We start from the raw sequence: 18,319 nt of genomic DNA, 5'->3' as shown, positions 1-18,319 counted from the left end.
ACATTTCCACAACCCACTGGGATATATCTGGTAAAGCCAGTCTGGTCCAACAGGACTTGGTTCCTGTGTGCATCCTGAGAGTAGTTCAGCAGGGAAGGAAAGCTTCATGATGTGGTTGGTGAGATCTACTGGAACTCAACCAAACTGAGCTGATGTGGATCATACAGGTTCTTTGTGGGATCAGCTGGAACATTAAATCTTTACAACTACTTGCATCATTTGGTTCACTGCTCACATCCAGATATCACTTCATGGACCTTTACCTTCTGATTGTCTATGTGTGGACAGATGAAATGTGAGTTCACTGGCTTCCAGGGATCTACGGGATCCATTTAAATATCCTCTCTATGACATCCAGAAGAAGACCCCACATGGACACACACCCACTTATCTCAGATTTCCTCTATGTCCACATCACCTCAGATCTAGTCATCAGAACATGATTGATGTCCCACACTGTCCTGAAGACCTGTGTGGACAGAGCCTTCACTTCTACTGTCCCCAAGTTCTGGGAAACTGTCTCCACAAGCACAAGATTTGCTCCAAGTTCAGCATCAGCCTTTCAAAATTTCTACTGGGTGATCTTGGTGTTACTGGACTTAATCCTTGTAGTTAATCTTCCTCTTTTTAACTTCATTCCATTTTGTTCATATGATGCTTTGTTTTTCTGCTTTAAGAACATTTAATGTGAAACTCTTGGTGATTTAATTTCTAAATACTGCTGGATGAATATTTCATTTCTTTCTAATTGTTCCTGGTTGCTCCACAGAGTGGACCAGCAAAGTTCAGAGGTTCCCAGTGGTCCATCTGCCCTGCAGCATCAAACACAGCTGGACTCCATATTTATGGTCTGTAAATGAACAACAACTTTGTCTGGGTTCTGTTCACAGTCATCTTCATGATGCACTTTGTAAACCAGAGGACTGTCAGTCTGTCCAACATCCATCTGCTGTTTGGCTCCATGATTTCAGTCTGATGTTTCCTTCATTTATTATTCTATTCCAGATGCTTGAGGACAAGATTGTCACTTTTTTGAAGAATGAGCTGAAGAAAATCCATAAAATTCTGAGTACAGATTACCCAGAATGCTCAGAGAGTCAAAGAGAGGATGATGAGGTGTTGGAAGGTGAAGATGAAGAGCAAAGGAGGAGCAGCAGAGAGGCAGTGATGAAGATCACACTGAACTTCCTGAGAAGGATGAAGCAGGAAGAGCTGGCTGACCGTCTAAAGAGCAGTAAGAGGATTTCTACAAAGGTTTAACCTGATGGATAAATTACACGTTTACTGAAGTTTGAAGAGATGGAATCACACTTATGCAAAACATCTTCAGAATATGATTTTATTCAGTTATTGTTTGTACTTTTTGTATTATTTTAGAACGTCTTGCTGCAGTTTGTCAACATCAACTTAAATCTGGTTTGAAGAAGAAGTTCCAGTCTGTGTTTGAGGGGATTCCTAAAGCAGGAAGTCCAACCCTTCTGAACCAGATGTACACAGAGCTCTACATCACAGAGGGAGGTGCTGGAGGGGTCAATGATGAACATGAGGTCAGACAGATTGAAACAGCATCCAGGAAACCAAACAGACCAGAAGCAATAATCAGACAAGAAGACATCTTTAAAGTCCCACCTGGAAGAGATAAACCAATCAGAACAGTGATGACAAAGGGAGTGGCTGGTATTGGGAAAACAGTCTTAACACAGAAGTTCACTCTGGATTGGGCTGAAAACAAAGCCCACCAGAACATCCAGTTCATATTTCCATTCACTTTCAGAGAGCTGAATGTGCTGAAAGAGAAAAAGTTCAGCTTGGTTGAACTTGTTCATCACTTCTTTACTGAAACCAAAGAAATCTGCAGCTTTGAACACTTCCAGGTTTTGTTCATTTTTGATGGTTTGGATGAGAGTCGACTTCCTCTGGACTTCCACAACAAGGAGATCCTGACTGATGCTACAGAGTCCACCTCAGTGGACGTACTGCTGACAAACCTCATCAGGGGGAAACTGCTTCCCTCTGCTCTCCTCTGGATAACCACACGACCTTCAGCAGCCAATCAGATCCCTCCTCAGTGTGTTCACATAGTGACAGAGGTCAGAGGGTTCAATGACCCACAGAAGGAGGAGTACTTCAGGAAGAGATTCAGAGATGAGGATCAGGCCAGCAGGATCATCTCCCACATAAAGACATCACGAAGCCTCCAGATCATGTGCCACATCCCAGTCTTCTGCTGGATCACTGCTACAGTTCTGGAGGATGTGTTGGAGACCAGAGAGGGAGGACAGCTGCCCAGCACCCTGACTGAGATGTATATCCACTTCCTGGTGGTTCAGACCAAAGTGATGAAGATCAAGTATGATGGTGGAGCTGAAACAGATCCACCCTGGAGTCCAGAGAGCAGGAAGATGATTGAGTCTCTTGGAAAACTGGCTTTTGATCAGCTGCAGAAAGGAAACCTGATCTTTTATGAATCAGACCTGATAGAGTGTGGCATCGATATCAGAGCAGCCTCAGTGTACTCAGGAGTGTTCACACAGATCTTTAAAGAGGAGAGAGGGGTGTACCAGGACAAGGTGTTCTGCTTTGTCCATCTCAGTGTTCAGGAGCTTTTGGCTGCTCTTCATGTTCATCTGACCTTTATCAACTCTGGTTTTGATGTGATGAAAGAAATGCAAAGATCTAAGAAGTCTTCATTACTTAATAAATCTGACCTAAAATCTCTCCATCAGAGAGCTGTTGACCAGGCCTTACAGAGTCCAAATGGACACCTGGACTTGTTCCTCCGTTTCCTTCTTGGACTTTCACTGCAGACCAATCAGAGACTCCTACAAGGTCTGCTGACACAGACAGGAAGTAGATCACAGACCAGTCACAAAATAGTTAAGTACATCAAGAAGAAGATCAGTGAAAATGTGTCTGCAGAGAAAATCATCAATCTGTTCCACTGTCTGAATGAACTGAATGATCGTTCTCTAGTGGAGGAGATCCAACAGTCTCTGAGTTCAGGAAGTCTCTCCACAGATGAACTGTCTTCTGCTCATTGGTCAGCTCTGGGTTTCATTGTAGTGTCATCAGGAAAAGATCTGGATGTGTTTGACCTGAAGAAATACTCTGCTTCAGAGGAGGTTCTTCTGAGGCTGCTGTCTGTGGTTAAAGCCTCCAACAAAGCTCTGTAAGGACACAAAATGTTAATGCAGTTATTTTTGATAGATGAAAATCTGCTAATTATGAGGTAAATATTCATGTTTCAGTTTGTATATTGGTGCATTGTCTTTTCAAAGTGTCCGACTGGGGGGATGCGCAAAAAAGAAACAGACTTCCTCCAGCAGCTGAACATAATAACTCCTCCACTTAATGTTAAAATTGAAATTGGATTAATATAGTTACTTGTGGAATTTTACAATTCTCTTTCCAACCTCCTTGTCACATGTAGTTCTGTTCTTTAAGGCTGGGGGTCCAACTATAGAATTATCCAGTTTACAACAACTACAAAGTTGGTGTAAAATAAGATCTCTGTCTATTAAAAACATTGTTGATCTGAAAGAACAGAAATTTTGAGGAATTGTTTAGTACTGAAACAGTTCACAACAAAAGGCATCATAATTATATATAAAACAGTCCCTTAAATCAGTAAGGAGGAACATTGTTGACTGGAAAAATAGACATACATTTTGAAGAATTGTTTAATAGATTTTCCTCCCTGTCTCCTCAGACTGAGTGGCTGTAACCTCTCAGAGAGAAGCTGTGAAGCTCTGTCCTCAGTTCTCAGCTCCCAGTCCTCCAGTCTCAGAGAACTGGACCTGAGTAACAACAACCTGCAGGATTCAGGAGTGAAGCTTCTCTCTGCTGGACTGAAGAGTCCAAACTGCAACCTGGAAACTCTCAGGTAAAATGTTCTCAATACCTGTGATTTCTATCCACTATGTGCTAGCAGAGCTTGCCAATAGTATTTGACCACCCATCCAAATAATCAGAATCAGGGTTTCCAATATCAGGTGTATGAACATGAACACCTAGACATGTAGACTGTTTTTACAAAAATTTGTGAAAGAATGGGTTCCTCTCAGGGACTCAGTGAATTCCAGAGTGGAACTGTGATAGGATGTGCAACAAGTGGGTTTTTTCATGTTCTGGACTACTGAGAACCTATAAATATGTAGAAAATGAATGTTTGGGAACTATCACAACTTAAACTTAAGGTTCAGCACCAGAGTTTTGTAAAAAAATATTCAGATTTTGTTTTGTGGTTTTAAAGGCTCTACATTGAAGGTGATAAGAAATAAAGGTATACTTTATTTTCTATTACTATTAGCTTCATTAACCCCTCTGTACTCAGCTCACATACGGAGCTGTCTGCTAGTGGTAACACTCAGCCTCTCCAGTTTCAAACTCTTCTTATTAAAGTAAAAGTTAGAGAGCTAAATATAATTGATATATTGGCTATCTTCGATAGAAAAAGGAGCTAAGTCTATGAAAACAATGTAGCCAGTTTTGCTCGTTTTGATTTAAGGCATAATAATGCAGTTTACCATGATTCAGCCGAATTAATGAAATGAACAAACTGCAGTCTGATTTTGTTAGTGTGTTTCTTCCTGTTGAGCAGTAAACATAAATAAAAAGTGTTACATGTCTTTTGTTTTAAGTATGTGCTTACTGAAGGGGTTTTTGTTTGTGTTGCAGAACCACAGCTGCTTCTTCTTCTTTTTCTTCTTTTCTATTAAGGCAGATCAAGGTGCATACTGCCACCTACTGTACATGAGTGTGTACCAACATTACCTTACGCCTATCAAATTCTATTTTTTAATTTTGTATTCTGAAGATAAATAATGCTTTCCTTAATCTGCAAATATCCATTACGTTTCCTTCATTTCGCCAATATTTCTTTTATACTCCATTATTGACCTGTCCTTCCAACCATTCTTCTCAATTTTTCCCTTTCAGGTTCATATGTATCAATACGTATTCGACATTTTCTTTCTCCCCACATCCTTCACATTTATCATTATTTTTCCTCCCTATTAAATATAAAATGACATTTAAATATTTACGACCTACTCTTAATCTGATCATTAATATTTCTTCCCTTCTGTTTCTCTCATTAATATTTCTAATTAGTACTGACTTTTGTACTTTATATCGTCTTCTTCCTTTCTTATCTTCATTCCACCTTTTTGCCATTTTTCCATTTCTTTACTGTTAAGTGATTTCCCTTCCCCTTTCACAAAAGGAATTGTAATCGTTATTGCCCCCTCTAAAGCCCGTTTTGCTAATTTATCTGCCTTTTCATTGCCTTTTAGACCTTCATGTGCTGGTACCAAACCAGAACCATATATCAGTGCCACCCTTGTATAATCTAAATAGACTGTGCTGAATTTCTAATACTAAGTCTTTCCTATTATTTCCTTCTCCATGAATACTTTCTAAAACTGTTTTGAAATCTGTACATTCTACCACCTTGTCTGGTCTAACGTTATCTACCCACTGTAAGCTTAGTATAACTGCCACCATTTCTGCTGTGAAAACAGATAGTTGATCTAAGATTATTTTAGAATTGTATATTTTAAACTCTGGTATATACTGTATATATTCCTATTCCCACACATCCTTTTAAATTGTTAGAACCATCTGAATATCATGAGGTGCGATGTGAGGTGGTGAGACAGACACAGTGGATCCAATAGCTCAAAGAAATTATTATTTTAATGGAGGAAAAAATGCACAAAATGTCCAAAATTTGAGGCAGCACAGGGTGAGCGGAAAGGCTAGGCTCACCATTGGTAGCAACTGGCAAATCAAAGATTAACACAACAGAAAAGAGACAGAATCAACGCATACAACAAGGACCCGACGAAGACACAGAGACACAGGTGACATTAATGCACAGGAGGTAAACAGGAAACAAGACACACCTCTGAACAATCAAGGGGGAGACAGGACAACATGGATACTCAGAAGACACAGAAACACAAAATAAACACACAGAAGAATTCAAAACGACAGAAAAAACCCAAAACCTGACACTGAATATACAGTATTTTAAGGTCATTATAATATGAGTTTCTTAAATATACATCAGTCTTTATCCCTATTTCATTTAAATTCCAATAATTTTTCATTTTAAGAAATCTTATGTCATTTCTTCCTCTATTGCTTTAGTCAGCTTTATCAGGTTAATATACCCCCCATCTTGTTTGAATTCCACCATGACTTTGAATTCCACTTCTATGGTAGAAGGTAGATTATGGTAGATTATGCAATCCACCAAAATCAAATCCTACCACCCTCATTTGCTTGCTACGTCCACTCGCCTCTCCTTCTGCCCTCCGTCCAAGCAGCCCACCCAGAGCCACAGCTAACAGCTAGCTCCTCACTTAAGCAGCTCTAACAGAGCCTGTGCCATTCAGTGCTGCTGTTGCTCCTCGTACACTTTGGACTGAACCATTGTTCTAACAATGGTGTGGCTACCTAAAAGTTAATTCTTATTTTTTTCTTAGATTAATGGCAGATTTATTTTGTTCTTTGTTTCTATTGCCTTTTGATATTGATATTTAAATACAAAGGTTTCTTTTATGAGGAGGATAATTCCAAGATTGGGGGGTCCAGGTCCCCAACCCCACCGGAAGTTATCCCTATGTCCATACAGGTCAGCCTGTGTCCAGTTTGAGTGAAAAGAGATGCAGGCAATCCTGGTTCAGAGATCAAGCAGTGGCAGCACGAGGCAACATGTAGAGGCACCAGCTGTGTGATTGGTCCACTCTCCTGGTTTTAAATGCATCCACTATAAACCTATCCATAGAAATAAATCTGCTCCACCAGGCCAGTGTTAGACTTTCTAAACAGAACTGCTCCCAAAAAGCTAATTAATTATGTATATCCCGGCTGTTACATGCAGTCTTTTAAGTGTCTTTTAAATAGTCTATTGCTGTTTCAATGTACAAATATACGCATCTTACATATGATTATAAATTCCCCTAATAAGCTGCACATTATTTCAAACTGATTATGCTGTTTTTAGTAAATGTACAGCATTATTATTCCTATATGGTAAATGTGTCCTTACTCTACATTCTCCTATTATTTATTGTCTTTATTATTTCTTGAATATCTGATTCTTCCATTTAACTTAAACTTGTTGCTGGTAAACCTGAACTCCCTGCTGTGGAACAATGAAGAATGTTTTTATTCTGAAATGTTGATTTTTATTACTCATGTAACAGAATTAGAGTGTTATTACTATTTCATCTTATTGACAGGTTAATTTATTGACTTTTTTCCTCTTGTAAAAATGACCAGTTCAGACCTTGGGTTCTACCTCAATGTTCTCATATTCTCATCATGTGATGAATTGTGTGTCTGCAGCTTATCAGGCTGTTTGGTCTCAGAGGAAGGCTGTGCTTCTCTGGCCTCAGCTCTGACCTCCAACCCCTCTCATCTGAAAGAGTTGGACCTGAGCTACAATCATCCAGGAGACTCAGGAGTGAAGCTGCTGTTGGCTGGACTGAAGGATCCACACTGGAGACTGGAAGCTCTCAGGTATGGAGGAACCTGCTGCAGGAGCAGAGAAGGTCTGATAGAGGAGGAAGAGGGAGAAATGTCTTTAGTCAGTCTGCTGGAAAACATTTAGTTTGAAGCTGAATGGTTAGTTTGATAATTAAGTATCTAATTTACAGCCATGTCATTTATAAATTATTGGGTAAAATTTTAACCTCATTTTGTCTCTTATGACAAGCTAAATAACTAAAATTATTTCTGTTAATTTTGACTGCATAACTTTGAAAAAAACAGCCTATTACCATATAGCACCATTTTTCACATGGTGCTGAATGAACCTGGGAATCCAACCCATCTACTGGAACCACAATGACATGGTAGTCAGAGCAGCAGGGGGCCAAATATAGCTCCATGTGGAACCAAGAGATTGGAGAGAGAAAATCAGTTTGAAACTGTTTCCTATCAGAGTTCAGTTTGTCTCTCTGTCTTCACAAACCAGGAGCATCATGGGCTGGGCGGGGCTTCCACTGATGGATCTACTGAGAAAATACAAGAAGCTGATTGGCTGATGGACTGTTCAGATAAATTACATTAACAGATATTATTGGCATTGAAGAGATATGGCTGAGAGCAATTGTAGATTCTAGAATAAGTGGAAATGTTTCAGTAATGGGAAGAGGATGAGCAACATGTTAAAATAATCATCTATATTCAGAGAAATAAGTAGAGGAATTTATCTAGAATATATATAATACAAAGTCAGAACCTTCTTGAAATTCACTGTTATACAGACCACAAGAGATCTTTTAAACTAAACTGTCATTAATATCTAAAATAACCCTTTGAAGAATTTGAATTAATAGGAGTCACAAGAAGATTTTATTTCCTTTTGGGATCAATAAGCTGTTTTTTAATTTGAATTTAAGTATAACAGTAGAAAGAATAATAAATAATTTGAAATGAAAGAAGAGATAACTATTATGAACTTTAGATTAGAATCAGTATGAGCCCCACAGCGGCCTGAATCCGACGGCCAACTGCTGCCTTATTGTTTGTTCTCTCACTCTTTTATTTTACCAAGACTGCCAGAACCACTTTGTGTCCAGACTTGGGTTTAATAAAACCTCTTTGTTAAAAACATCATCTGGTCTGGACTTTGTATTTTGTGAGTTCTGTGTGATGACATGAGGATCGTAACATATTGGTGGCCCATCCTATTCCAACAAAATGTTTAAAACATATTTGGAGGGCCGTTCAATGTTGTGATATTTATGAATGCAATTTTTATTGTGGTGACTTTAAAATGGAAAAGTGTGTTTTCCATGTGTTTAGTAACCTTTAGTGTTTAGTCTTGTTCCAGCTCCCTGGGGTAATCCCAAGGCATTCCCAGGCCAGCCAAGAAACATAGTCCCTCAAGCATGTCCTGGGTCTTCCTGGGGCCTCCTCCCGGTGGGACGTGCCCGGAACGCCTCACCAGGGAGGCTTCCAGGAAGCATCCTGACCAGATGTCCCGAGCCACCTCAACTGGCTCCTCTTGATGTGAAGGAGCAGCGGCTCTACTCTGAGCCCCTCCCTGATGACCGAGCTTCTCACCCTATCACTAAGGGAGACCCCAGACACCCTACGGAGAAAACCCATTTCAACTGCTTGTATCCGCGACCTTGTTCTTTTATTCATGATCCAAAGCTCATGACCATAAATGAAGGTGATGCTGTTCTTCAGCCCAGCCTTGATTCTCAGGCTTCATTGGACTCTTTCTGTTAAAACTGGCATGGGATTAATTTAGTTCATAGAGGAATTTAATATTTATCTTGCCAGCCTCCTTGTTGCCTTTTGTTCAGTCCTTCATGTCTGGAGGCCCATCTATAGACTGAACCAGTTCACAACAAAAGGCAACATAATTGTATATAAAACAGTCCCTTAAATCAGTAAAAGAGAAACATTGTTGACTGGAAAAAAAGACATACATTTTGAAGAATGGTTAAATAACAGATTTTTCTCTCTGTCTCCTCAGACTGAGTGTCTGTAACCTCTCAGAGGGAAGCTGTGAAGCTCTGTCCTCAGTTCTCAGCTCCCAGTCCTCCAGTCTCAGAGAACTGAACCTGAGTAACAACAACCTGCAGGATTCAGGAGTGAAGCTTCTCTCTGCTGGACTGAAGAGTCCAAACTGCAACCTGGAAACTCTCAGGTACCTCTGGGCACTTGACAAATTGCTGCATCTTAGGTGCAAAAAGAAGCATAATTACAGATCCCAGCAGTTGGTTGGCTTTCTTATTTATTCCACATGTTACAAATCTCTCCACCCGCCCGTGACCATTTCTGACTTTGGGTACTACCTCAATGTTGTCATATTCTCATCATGCGATGAATTGTGTGTCTGCAGCTTATCAGGCTGTTTGGTCTCAGAGGAAGGCTGTGCTTCTCTGGCCTCAGCTCTGACCTCCAACCCCTCCCATCTGAAAGAGTTGGACCTGAGCTACAATCATCCAGGAGACTCAGGAGTGAAGCTGCTGTCGGCTGGACTGAAGGATCCACACTGGAGACTGGAAGCTCTCAGGTATGGAGGAACCTGCTGCAGGAGCAGAGAAGGTCTGATAGAGGAGGAAGAGGGAGAAAAGTCTTTAGTCAGTCTGCTGGAAAACATTCAGTTTGAAGCTGAATGTTTAATTTGATAATTAAATATTTAGATGCATCATCTGGAGGCAGAGATCATTACCCAGTTTTCTGGAATATTCTCCAGACTAAGAACGGCTCACAAGGAAAATTAAAGAGTGGGATGGGTTTAATAGTTTAATAGGGACTCTGACTAAATTAATAAAAGAGAAGTTAAGTTAGATTTCCATGATGATCTACTGATGACAGAAAGGACTTTAAAAAAATATTTGATGGAGCTCCAGACCAATCAGCCCCAAGAAGCAAAGATGAGAAGAAAAGTAACTCCATGTTGGTCAGATGGATGTTTAAATTTCTGAGAGAAAAAAAATGAAGAACTTTAGATTTTTATCAAACCTCACAATTTTCAGGATTTAACAAAATATAAAATGTATGAAAAATGAAGAAAACAATTCATGAGGCAAAGAAAGAAAGAGAGAAGTTGAACAGTTTCATCCATTTAGAAGTTTGATCTCCACCAGGGGGCGACATCTAGAAACTGATCAAATGAATGAAAGGAGACAGGAAAGAATGGAAATCCCTTGTTTCCCTAGGAAATGCCAAACTTTATTGAACAACACCAAAAGTTTTCCCAAATATTGGAAACCTAAACACATTAGTCTTTTTTTGGATCTGTCTAAAAGGTCTTAATATTGTTTTTTTAATTTCTACCACAGGCAACAGAGCACAAATCTACTTTTTCACCATCATTCACTGCTCCACTACATTTTATAGTATCTGTACTTTCTACTTCACTACATTTTTATAAAGCAGTACATCTAAGTCGCATTGCACTTTTTTAATTTGTTCATTAGTTTGAAAGTAATCAATGATTCTGGTGCCGCCTTTGCCTCCCTGCAGTAGCATTGATTACTGCGGTCGGGGCGCATGGAGCGCAGCGTCTCCTGCCATGAATGTCCCAGTAACGTTAAACTCCTCCACATCCTGGTTACTGAATTAATGTGAATAATCTTCATCTCCAATTAACATTTACAGTCATATTCAATAAATTAGAATATTGGTTCCCATGAGGCTCGTTTGTCAGATTTTAAAAGAAGTTAAGCAGATATTAGACGTATTTTTCATTAGACCCAAATTTCTGCATTAAGGTTTTTTATTGTTCTGTAATCTGATCAGAAATGTCATGTTTTCATTAACTGTAAGCAACAAATCATCATCATTAACAAATAAAAGCTTTAAAAAAGTTTGTGGGGAATTAATCTGTATGATGTGTTTAACGTGAGCCGAGTTACTGAAATACTTTTCATAAATATTCTAATTTATTGAAAATGATTGTAGTTAAGGACTGCTAGAGAGACGCAGGTCATCCTGATATTCTGATGCATAGAATCACAAATCTAAATCTAAACTGTCACAGAGAGTAAACACAATAAAACATGATTTATCTGCAGCATTGATCATTAAAAGGCTCATTACTGATGTATTCAAATTAAATATGATAGGCTCTTTGTTGAATGTGATGCAGCTTCTCCTTTTTAATGTTTGTATTTCTGGATATTACAGTGAGGCCACAGCAGGTTTTCAGCAGCAGGGCTGTTTAGTGTTTCATTCCTTCATCTGTGTGTGGGAGTGTGGATGGAACAGGTATCCAGGTGTTGTGTCAGAGTTTAGATTGATTGTATTTTAATGCTGATTATTAAATCAGGTTGAGCTTCCAGAAATGTTTCCTTAGTTTCCTGATGTCCTTTTAGGCTTCAGTGAGTTTCTTCAGGTTGTTACTGAGGGATTTCCTTTCTCCTCTCTGTTGGAGCTTTTCCTGTGTTTGGAGAAATGAGTTGTGCTGCAGCAGCACCAACTGTCCTTCCTACATCCACTGCAGTTTGCAATCCAAATGTTGGACTGTTCCTGTCTCAGTGGAGGACAATGTGTGTCTGAGAGACATGTAATGTCCATGTTTGCTGCTGAAAGAGACTGATGGTCTGACCCCCCTCCTCCTTTCAGGGTGGAGCCTGCTGGAGTCCCATTCTTGACACCAGGTTCATGGAGAATGAGAAAGTGTAAGTGTGTTTTTCATCTGATTCATGACAACAAAGCAGCTCACATTCAACCATCTTCAAACTGTCACATCACTCATTCAGGGGTCATCATCAAAGTGTCAATAAATGATCAATAACTGCAGCTGAATTGTGTTTGTTCTCTCCATCAGATTCCTGTCAACTCACCATCGACACAAACACAGTGAGCAGAGAACTCAAACTGTCTGAAGACAACAGGAAGGTGACATGGATGAAGGAGTTTCAGTCATATCCTGATCATCCAGACAGATTTGATATCTGGACTCAGCTGCTGTGTAGAACTGGTCTGACTGGTCGCTGTTACTGGGAGGTTGAGTGGAGAGGAACAGTTTATATATCAGTGAGTTACAGAAGAATCGGGAGGAAAGGAATCAGTAGAGACTGTGTGCTTGGAGGGAATGATCATTCCTGGAGTCTGAGATGCTCTGATAGTGGTTACTGTGTCTGGCACAATAACCGACAAACTCTTCTCTCCTCCTCCTCTGTCTCTAACAGAGTAGCAGTGTATGTGGACTGTCCTGTTGGCATTCTGTCCTTCTACAGAGTTTCCTCTGACTCACTGATCCTCCTCCACACCTTCAACACCACATTCACTGAACCTCTGATTCCTGGATTCTGGCTCAGCTCTGGTTCTTCAGTGTTTCTGTGCTGAGTTGAGTCTAAAGAGTCTAAAGATTTTCCTCCTGTCAGAGAAACTCTCTCACTGTTGAACAGATAGTTCAGTCTCTACAATCTATTTCTTGGTGAAACAATTCTGATTGAGTCCTTGGAAACTTTTTCTTCTTCCTGTCCTATAAAGATGGAAGCTGAAATTATTCCAAGATTATTCCAGGTTTATTTCAGGATCCATATGTTTTTCTGTTTGTTTCCAAATCCCTTGTTTTCCAGAAGAAATGAAGAATTGCAGTGAATGATGAGGAGAAAATAGAATTGTGCTCTGTTGACTGATGTTCAGAGAAACAACATCTGAATATCAACATTTTCTGTTTCTGTTGGCTCCTATTTTTCTAAACATGTCAGATTTAAATATTAAATCTTCCTTTCTTATATTTGCTGCAGTTTTTCTTCATGTGTTTTAGAAAATAAAAACATTTTTCTTCAGCATTTGGTTCATTTGCTGCTCATCCTGTTCTTTTTCTGGTCAAATTTAAATATTGCATTAAAAAGATTTTTTTTTCATTAACTTTGCCTTTCAGAAAGTCCTAATTTAAAGTTAAACATTCTCATCCCATGAAGGTCAGAGGTCAATGCTTTGAAGTCTAAAGTGGGAAAATCTTAATATTTTCTGTTTCATTCAGAACTTCTACCTGAAACTCAGAACCTGCAGAACATTTTTCTCTTTGGAAAAAGAGAAAAATGCTCTCCGCTCTTCTGAGTGTAAAAATTTTGAATCGTCTTTCTCCTTCTTTCCAGTGTGTGAGAATGTCCAAGTGAATAAACATGACGGTACAAATGTTCACTTTCCACTTCGACCACTCGCTAGTAGACCAGCAATTGTTCTTTGGGTGGAGAACCTTTCAGAAACATTTAAACTAGCTGTTGAACTGGATGATGTCCTCTTTGGGGTCAGAGGTTGTACTACTTGATACTTGGTAGAGTGAAGTTTTACTACTGACTCTGTTGCTTTGGATTTGGAGGTTTGATCTAGATTACAGAGAGGTTCTGGTTCTCCCTCACTGTGGCTGCTGGGGATTCAGGTTGTTCCTTCCTGGACTTTAGTGGTTGTGTTGGTCATGAGCAGCAGCTGGATTGGCCTCTGGATTGAACTTAGTCAGCATTTGTAGTTCCTGTGCTTCCTCTGAAAATCCTTCATCACGACCCAGTTACCTGGTCTGATGGATGCAACAGGCCTTTAGCAGGAAATGGCAGGAAGGTTTTCACTGTTTGTGAGGCTCGACAAAGCCTAGTGGACAGGTTTTCACAATAAGACAACATAGGAACAATCTTTTATTTTATTTTATTTTTTCATTTTCATTTTTAACCTTAGTTGGCGAGATTTGACAAAAATCCAATATTAAGTGGTCAAAAGGTGTGTCAGGTAGAGAATGTGCAAAGGATTGAACCATCTTAACATCAGCAAGTGTGAAAGAAAGGGCAGTTTACTGCCTGAGGTCTCTGGGCAGCTAGCTTAGCAGCAGCATCAGCTCTTGCATCACCATTGGCAACCGAGTCATCAGAAGCATCAGAAACCAGCCATCTGCTAAGTAATATGTTTAATTTCAATGGTGTGTCGTATGAGCTCAGCAGTGTGGGCCTCACTTCCACACAGAGTCTTCAAATCTAATGTGAAGTTTGAATGGAGGTTGATTTATGTTTTTATCCTCGTCTAATACTGTAAAGTTGTCTCATAAATCAACCAGTAAAGCATCCCATGATGCATTTCATCAAAAGGTTTTTTGCACATTCAAAACAAGCTTTGTTCAGATACTTCCTCCTTACACTGATTGAATTAACAGAGCAAAATATAATTTTGGTTGTCAAAGTATAAAAATAAAAATTACCATCCTGAAGACAAACTAAGATCTCAGATCACCTCATGCAATTTTCCTTTAGAAACTTAAGTTGCTTAATCAAACACTAATTAATTTTAGTTTAGTAAACAATTTTTATCTAACACAAAACACACAAACATTCACTCCAACATGAAACAGACAAACAGTCAGAATTTGGAATCAGTTAAATTTTCATCACAGTCAATAATTTCCAGTCAGTCCTCATTTTGTCTATTTTCTCAAATTGTATTCATCAAATGTACTGAAGCTTCAAGATTGTCCAATCTTTCCCTTTTATCAACATATTTTAATGTTTGAATTGAACTCTAATCTACAGGATCCTGTTTTAAGTTCAGAGTCAAACGAGAAATCTCAATATAATTTAGGATCACAGCAACAAATTGATCAAGTTTCTGCTGAAGCTTCACTAATTTTAGGTTTTGTTATAACAAATATTTCCATGAAAACAAAAGGTCTTTTTAACCTCTTAGTTCAAATGTATCACAGCTTTATTTTATAAGAATTTTATTTTATTCCATTTCAATGCAACAAATATTACATGGTATACCAAAATGTTATAAACACTGCAGTATTAATGATCTCTAATTCTTAACCCTGAAAGATGTTTTGTTTATTCCCATACTAATATGTAACTACAGCATAGATCTTCAAAAAGGAGAACAAAATAAATCTCAACCATCTGAGTGTCAATTTTGTTAGTTCATATCAGAGCTAAAGTGATTGCAGTTTCCCTCCACAGTTTCTCAATCTATGGTTCATGGACCCTTAGAGGGTCATTAGTGTTGGTCCTTCTGTTCAGGACTTAGAATTAACAGGAACAATTGAAAGAGTTTCTCTATTTGTTGAGCATAAAAACTCTATTGAAGTCATTCTTTTCTCGCTAAAGAATTTCTAAATATGAACGGAGTTAGTAAGCCAGCAGTCTTCGTTGTAGTGTGTGGGGGTGTGTGTGTGCGTGTGGGTGTGTGTGTGGGTGGGGGGGGGGGGGGGGGGGGGGGGTAACTTATCTTAAATCTCTCCTTTCTCTTCTCTCTCTCCCTCCTGCTGTCGGCGTCGCTGCAGTTACATCCTCCCCATCTCTCTCCTCCGGCTCCCTGTCAGTCCAACTGGTTCTGGTCTTGGATCTCTGGCTGGTTCAGTTCGTCCCTCAGTCAATGTCCATGTTGTCCACAGATGAAAGAACCATCATCAGTACAGAGTGGTGTCTTCTCCTCTCACAGCTTTGAATCATGTTTATCTTTTCTTTCTCTACGCTGATACTGGACAGCAGACCAGCGGAGGTTGTTAAAGCTCAGTCACACACAGTTTCAGTCCAAATGTCCAACAGGAGACCTGACAGTCGTCCCCTGAATGGAAATGTTTCATCAGTTCTCTGGTGTTAAAAAAATTAGGATCAACAGACATTTAGTGCCTGGAGGTGATGAAGGTTTTCTTCATCTTCCTGATCTTCTTAATCCACTGGATCTACTGGATTTCTTTCACCAGCTGGTGGTGTGAGAGGGACATCATCTGGTCCATGGGAGGACAGGGTTGAGGAGTTGAGGTCAGAAGTCAGATGCACCTCAGTGAGGCTCAAACAGAGGGAAAAAGAAGCTATAGAAATCAATTAGGGTTTGTTTTGTTGTTTTTCTAGATGGAGGCCTGTAATTTATCAACTAAAGATTTATGTTCAGAAATAGAAGCATTTACATTTGTTTATCATTTTTCTGTCTTTCTCTTCATTCTCTCTCTTTCATCCAACCTTCCAAACTTTCCTCATGTTCCTCAAGATCAACTAGACCCTTTGTTTGATTTCTTTGCCTCAGTTCACTTCCTCTGCTTCTAATTCTCTTTCTCTTCCTCTCTAAACAATCAGTTTCAATGAACCACCTGCAGGAAAAATTAAAATTTTTATTCATTCATTCACACCATGCATAATTTTATCTCAATATTTCATTATTATATAGTGAAACAATTCACCCTGAGGAAGAGAAAAGACCCTGGAACCACTCAGACCTGAGTCTGAGTGGTCTGACTGAGTGGTCTGTCCCAGATTCAGTGGTCTGAATCTGGGATTCAGTAGAACCACCTATTCTAGTTCTACTGAATAGGTGGGATTTCCTCTTTAGACTTCAAACGTCTTCACAGAATCCAACAAATCAGCTTTGTGGTCACGCTGCCTCTTAAGAGGGTCTTTAGGATTCTCTAAAGGTTTGATTACCTGAATTTAAAAACCAAAACTCTAGTGAACACCTGCCTAATTCTCCTATAAGGACTTTCACTAGGACTCATCCTAGAACAATGTGTGGTTTCAGCTGCAGTAGTGTGGTGATGTTAAGGACTACAGTTTAGTTTGTTTAATTTTATGTTCATATTCTGACTGTATTCATAGTCCGACCAGTTACTGCAGCAGGAATCAACCAGCTGTTCTTTTCTCTGAGTTCATTTCTCCTCATGAATTCATCATTAAACATTTTCATCAGAACTTCTCTCCTTCCTCATGAAGACTTTATCAACCTGCCTCTTATTTTACAGCAAACCTTCAGCTGCTCTGAAACTACAAACCAGGTGAGCTGTCACATAATCAGTTATTCAACATTTACAACAACTTGACTTTGAACTCTGAGTTGTTCAGGTCAAATAAAAGTCCAGTTTTTCTGTGTCTCTGTCATGGTGTGGCATGATTCTAGTTCTACTGTGATTATTTTGGGTCTCAAATTTAAGAACATAATAAAAGATTACCACAAAGAAAAATAATCAAGTGGTAGCAGCATTATCATCATTAACCACCATGAAACATTTTCATCAGAACTTCTCTCCTTCCTCATGAAGACTTTATCAACCTGCCTCTGATTTTACAGCAAACCTTCTGCTGCTCTGAAACTACAAACCAGGTGAGCTGTCACATAATCAATTATTAATCATTTATAGCACCTTGACTTTGAACTCATGTGGTTTATGTCAGGTAAAAGTCCAGTTATGTTTTGTCTCTGTACAGGTGTGGCATTAGTCTGATTCTACTGCAGTTCTGTTGGGTCTCAGTCTGTTGTTCTTCTTCAACTCTTTGGATCGTTTGAACAAACTGTAAGTCTGTTTCTACTTGAAGTTTGTCTACAGAAACTTTTCTACTTGTTTCTGTTCTCTGATATTTGGAGAAAATGTTCACTTCTAAATTCAGCTCAAAGATTTTTCTCTGTGGTGTTCGAAAGCTAATATACAGGATTATTAAATATTTGATAAGGTGGAAGAAAAAAAAAAACATGATGAACAGCTGATGGTTCTGTTCTTTAAACAAACTGCTTTGTGATTTCATATCCAGGAATCAAACTCCAGTTGAGACTGGACAGCAAGAAAATGTCAAACACAACACTTTCTTGCTGCTTCGTTTCAAAATGAAATATTATCCTTAAAATGTCTTTGATTCAGTCAGATTATTAAAAAGTTAACATTTGAAGGAGCAGATAATCCACCTGTAGAGATTAATAATTAACGAACTAAAATACTTCCTGTTGTTCATGTTGAATCAGTGAATGTAAATGTTGCTCCATGTCTCCATCTAGTGGACTGATAGTAGAAGTGCAGCAGCTGATGGCAGCTTCCTCTGCCTCTCTGCTGTCTGACTGCATTCACCTGACACTGATATGAAGCAGA

The 18,319-nt window shown here is 39.1% G+C and overlaps 2 protein-coding genes across 2 annotated transcripts in view; both read left to right on the top strand.

Annotated features, from left to right (window-relative positions):
* LOC111609422 (NACHT, LRR and PYD domains-containing protein 12-like) overlaps nucleotides 1-18,319 on the top strand; it is a 114,356-nt gene that overhangs the window by 10,736 nt on the left and 85,301 nt on the right. The window contains exons 4-8 of the mRNA XM_023337869.1: nucleotides 770-848; nucleotides 1,006-1,234; nucleotides 1,378-3,169; nucleotides 3,710-3,883; nucleotides 9,503-9,676. Of these exons, the coding sequence (XP_023193637.1) occupies nucleotides 770-848; nucleotides 1,006-1,234; nucleotides 1,378-3,169; nucleotides 3,710-3,883; nucleotides 9,503-9,676 (2,448 nt within the window). The remainder of the gene's footprint in view (nucleotides 1-769; nucleotides 849-1,005; nucleotides 1,235-1,377; nucleotides 3,170-3,709; nucleotides 3,884-9,502; nucleotides 9,677-18,319) is intronic.
* LOC111609441 (tripartite motif-containing protein 16-like) lies at nucleotides 12,026-12,885 on the top strand. Its single transcript, XM_023337922.1, has 2 exons — nucleotides 12,026-12,158; nucleotides 12,308-12,885. The coding sequence occupies exons 1-2, from the start codon at nucleotides 12,149-12,151 to the stop codon at nucleotides 12,826-12,828; spliced, it is 531 nt and encodes a 176-aa protein (XP_023193690.1). The 5' UTR covers nucleotides 12,026-12,148; the 3' UTR covers nucleotides 12,829-12,885.

Source organism: Xiphophorus maculatus, chromosome 8, assembly GCF_002775205.1.
Source record: "Xiphophorus maculatus strain JP 163 A chromosome 8, X_maculatus-5.0-male, whole genome shotgun sequence".
Lineage (NCBI taxonomy): Eukaryota > Metazoa > Chordata > Actinopteri > Cyprinodontiformes > Poeciliidae > Xiphophorus > Xiphophorus maculatus.
Note: the sequence above shows the minus strand (reverse complement) of the source record. Positions and strands in the feature narration are given on the sequence as shown.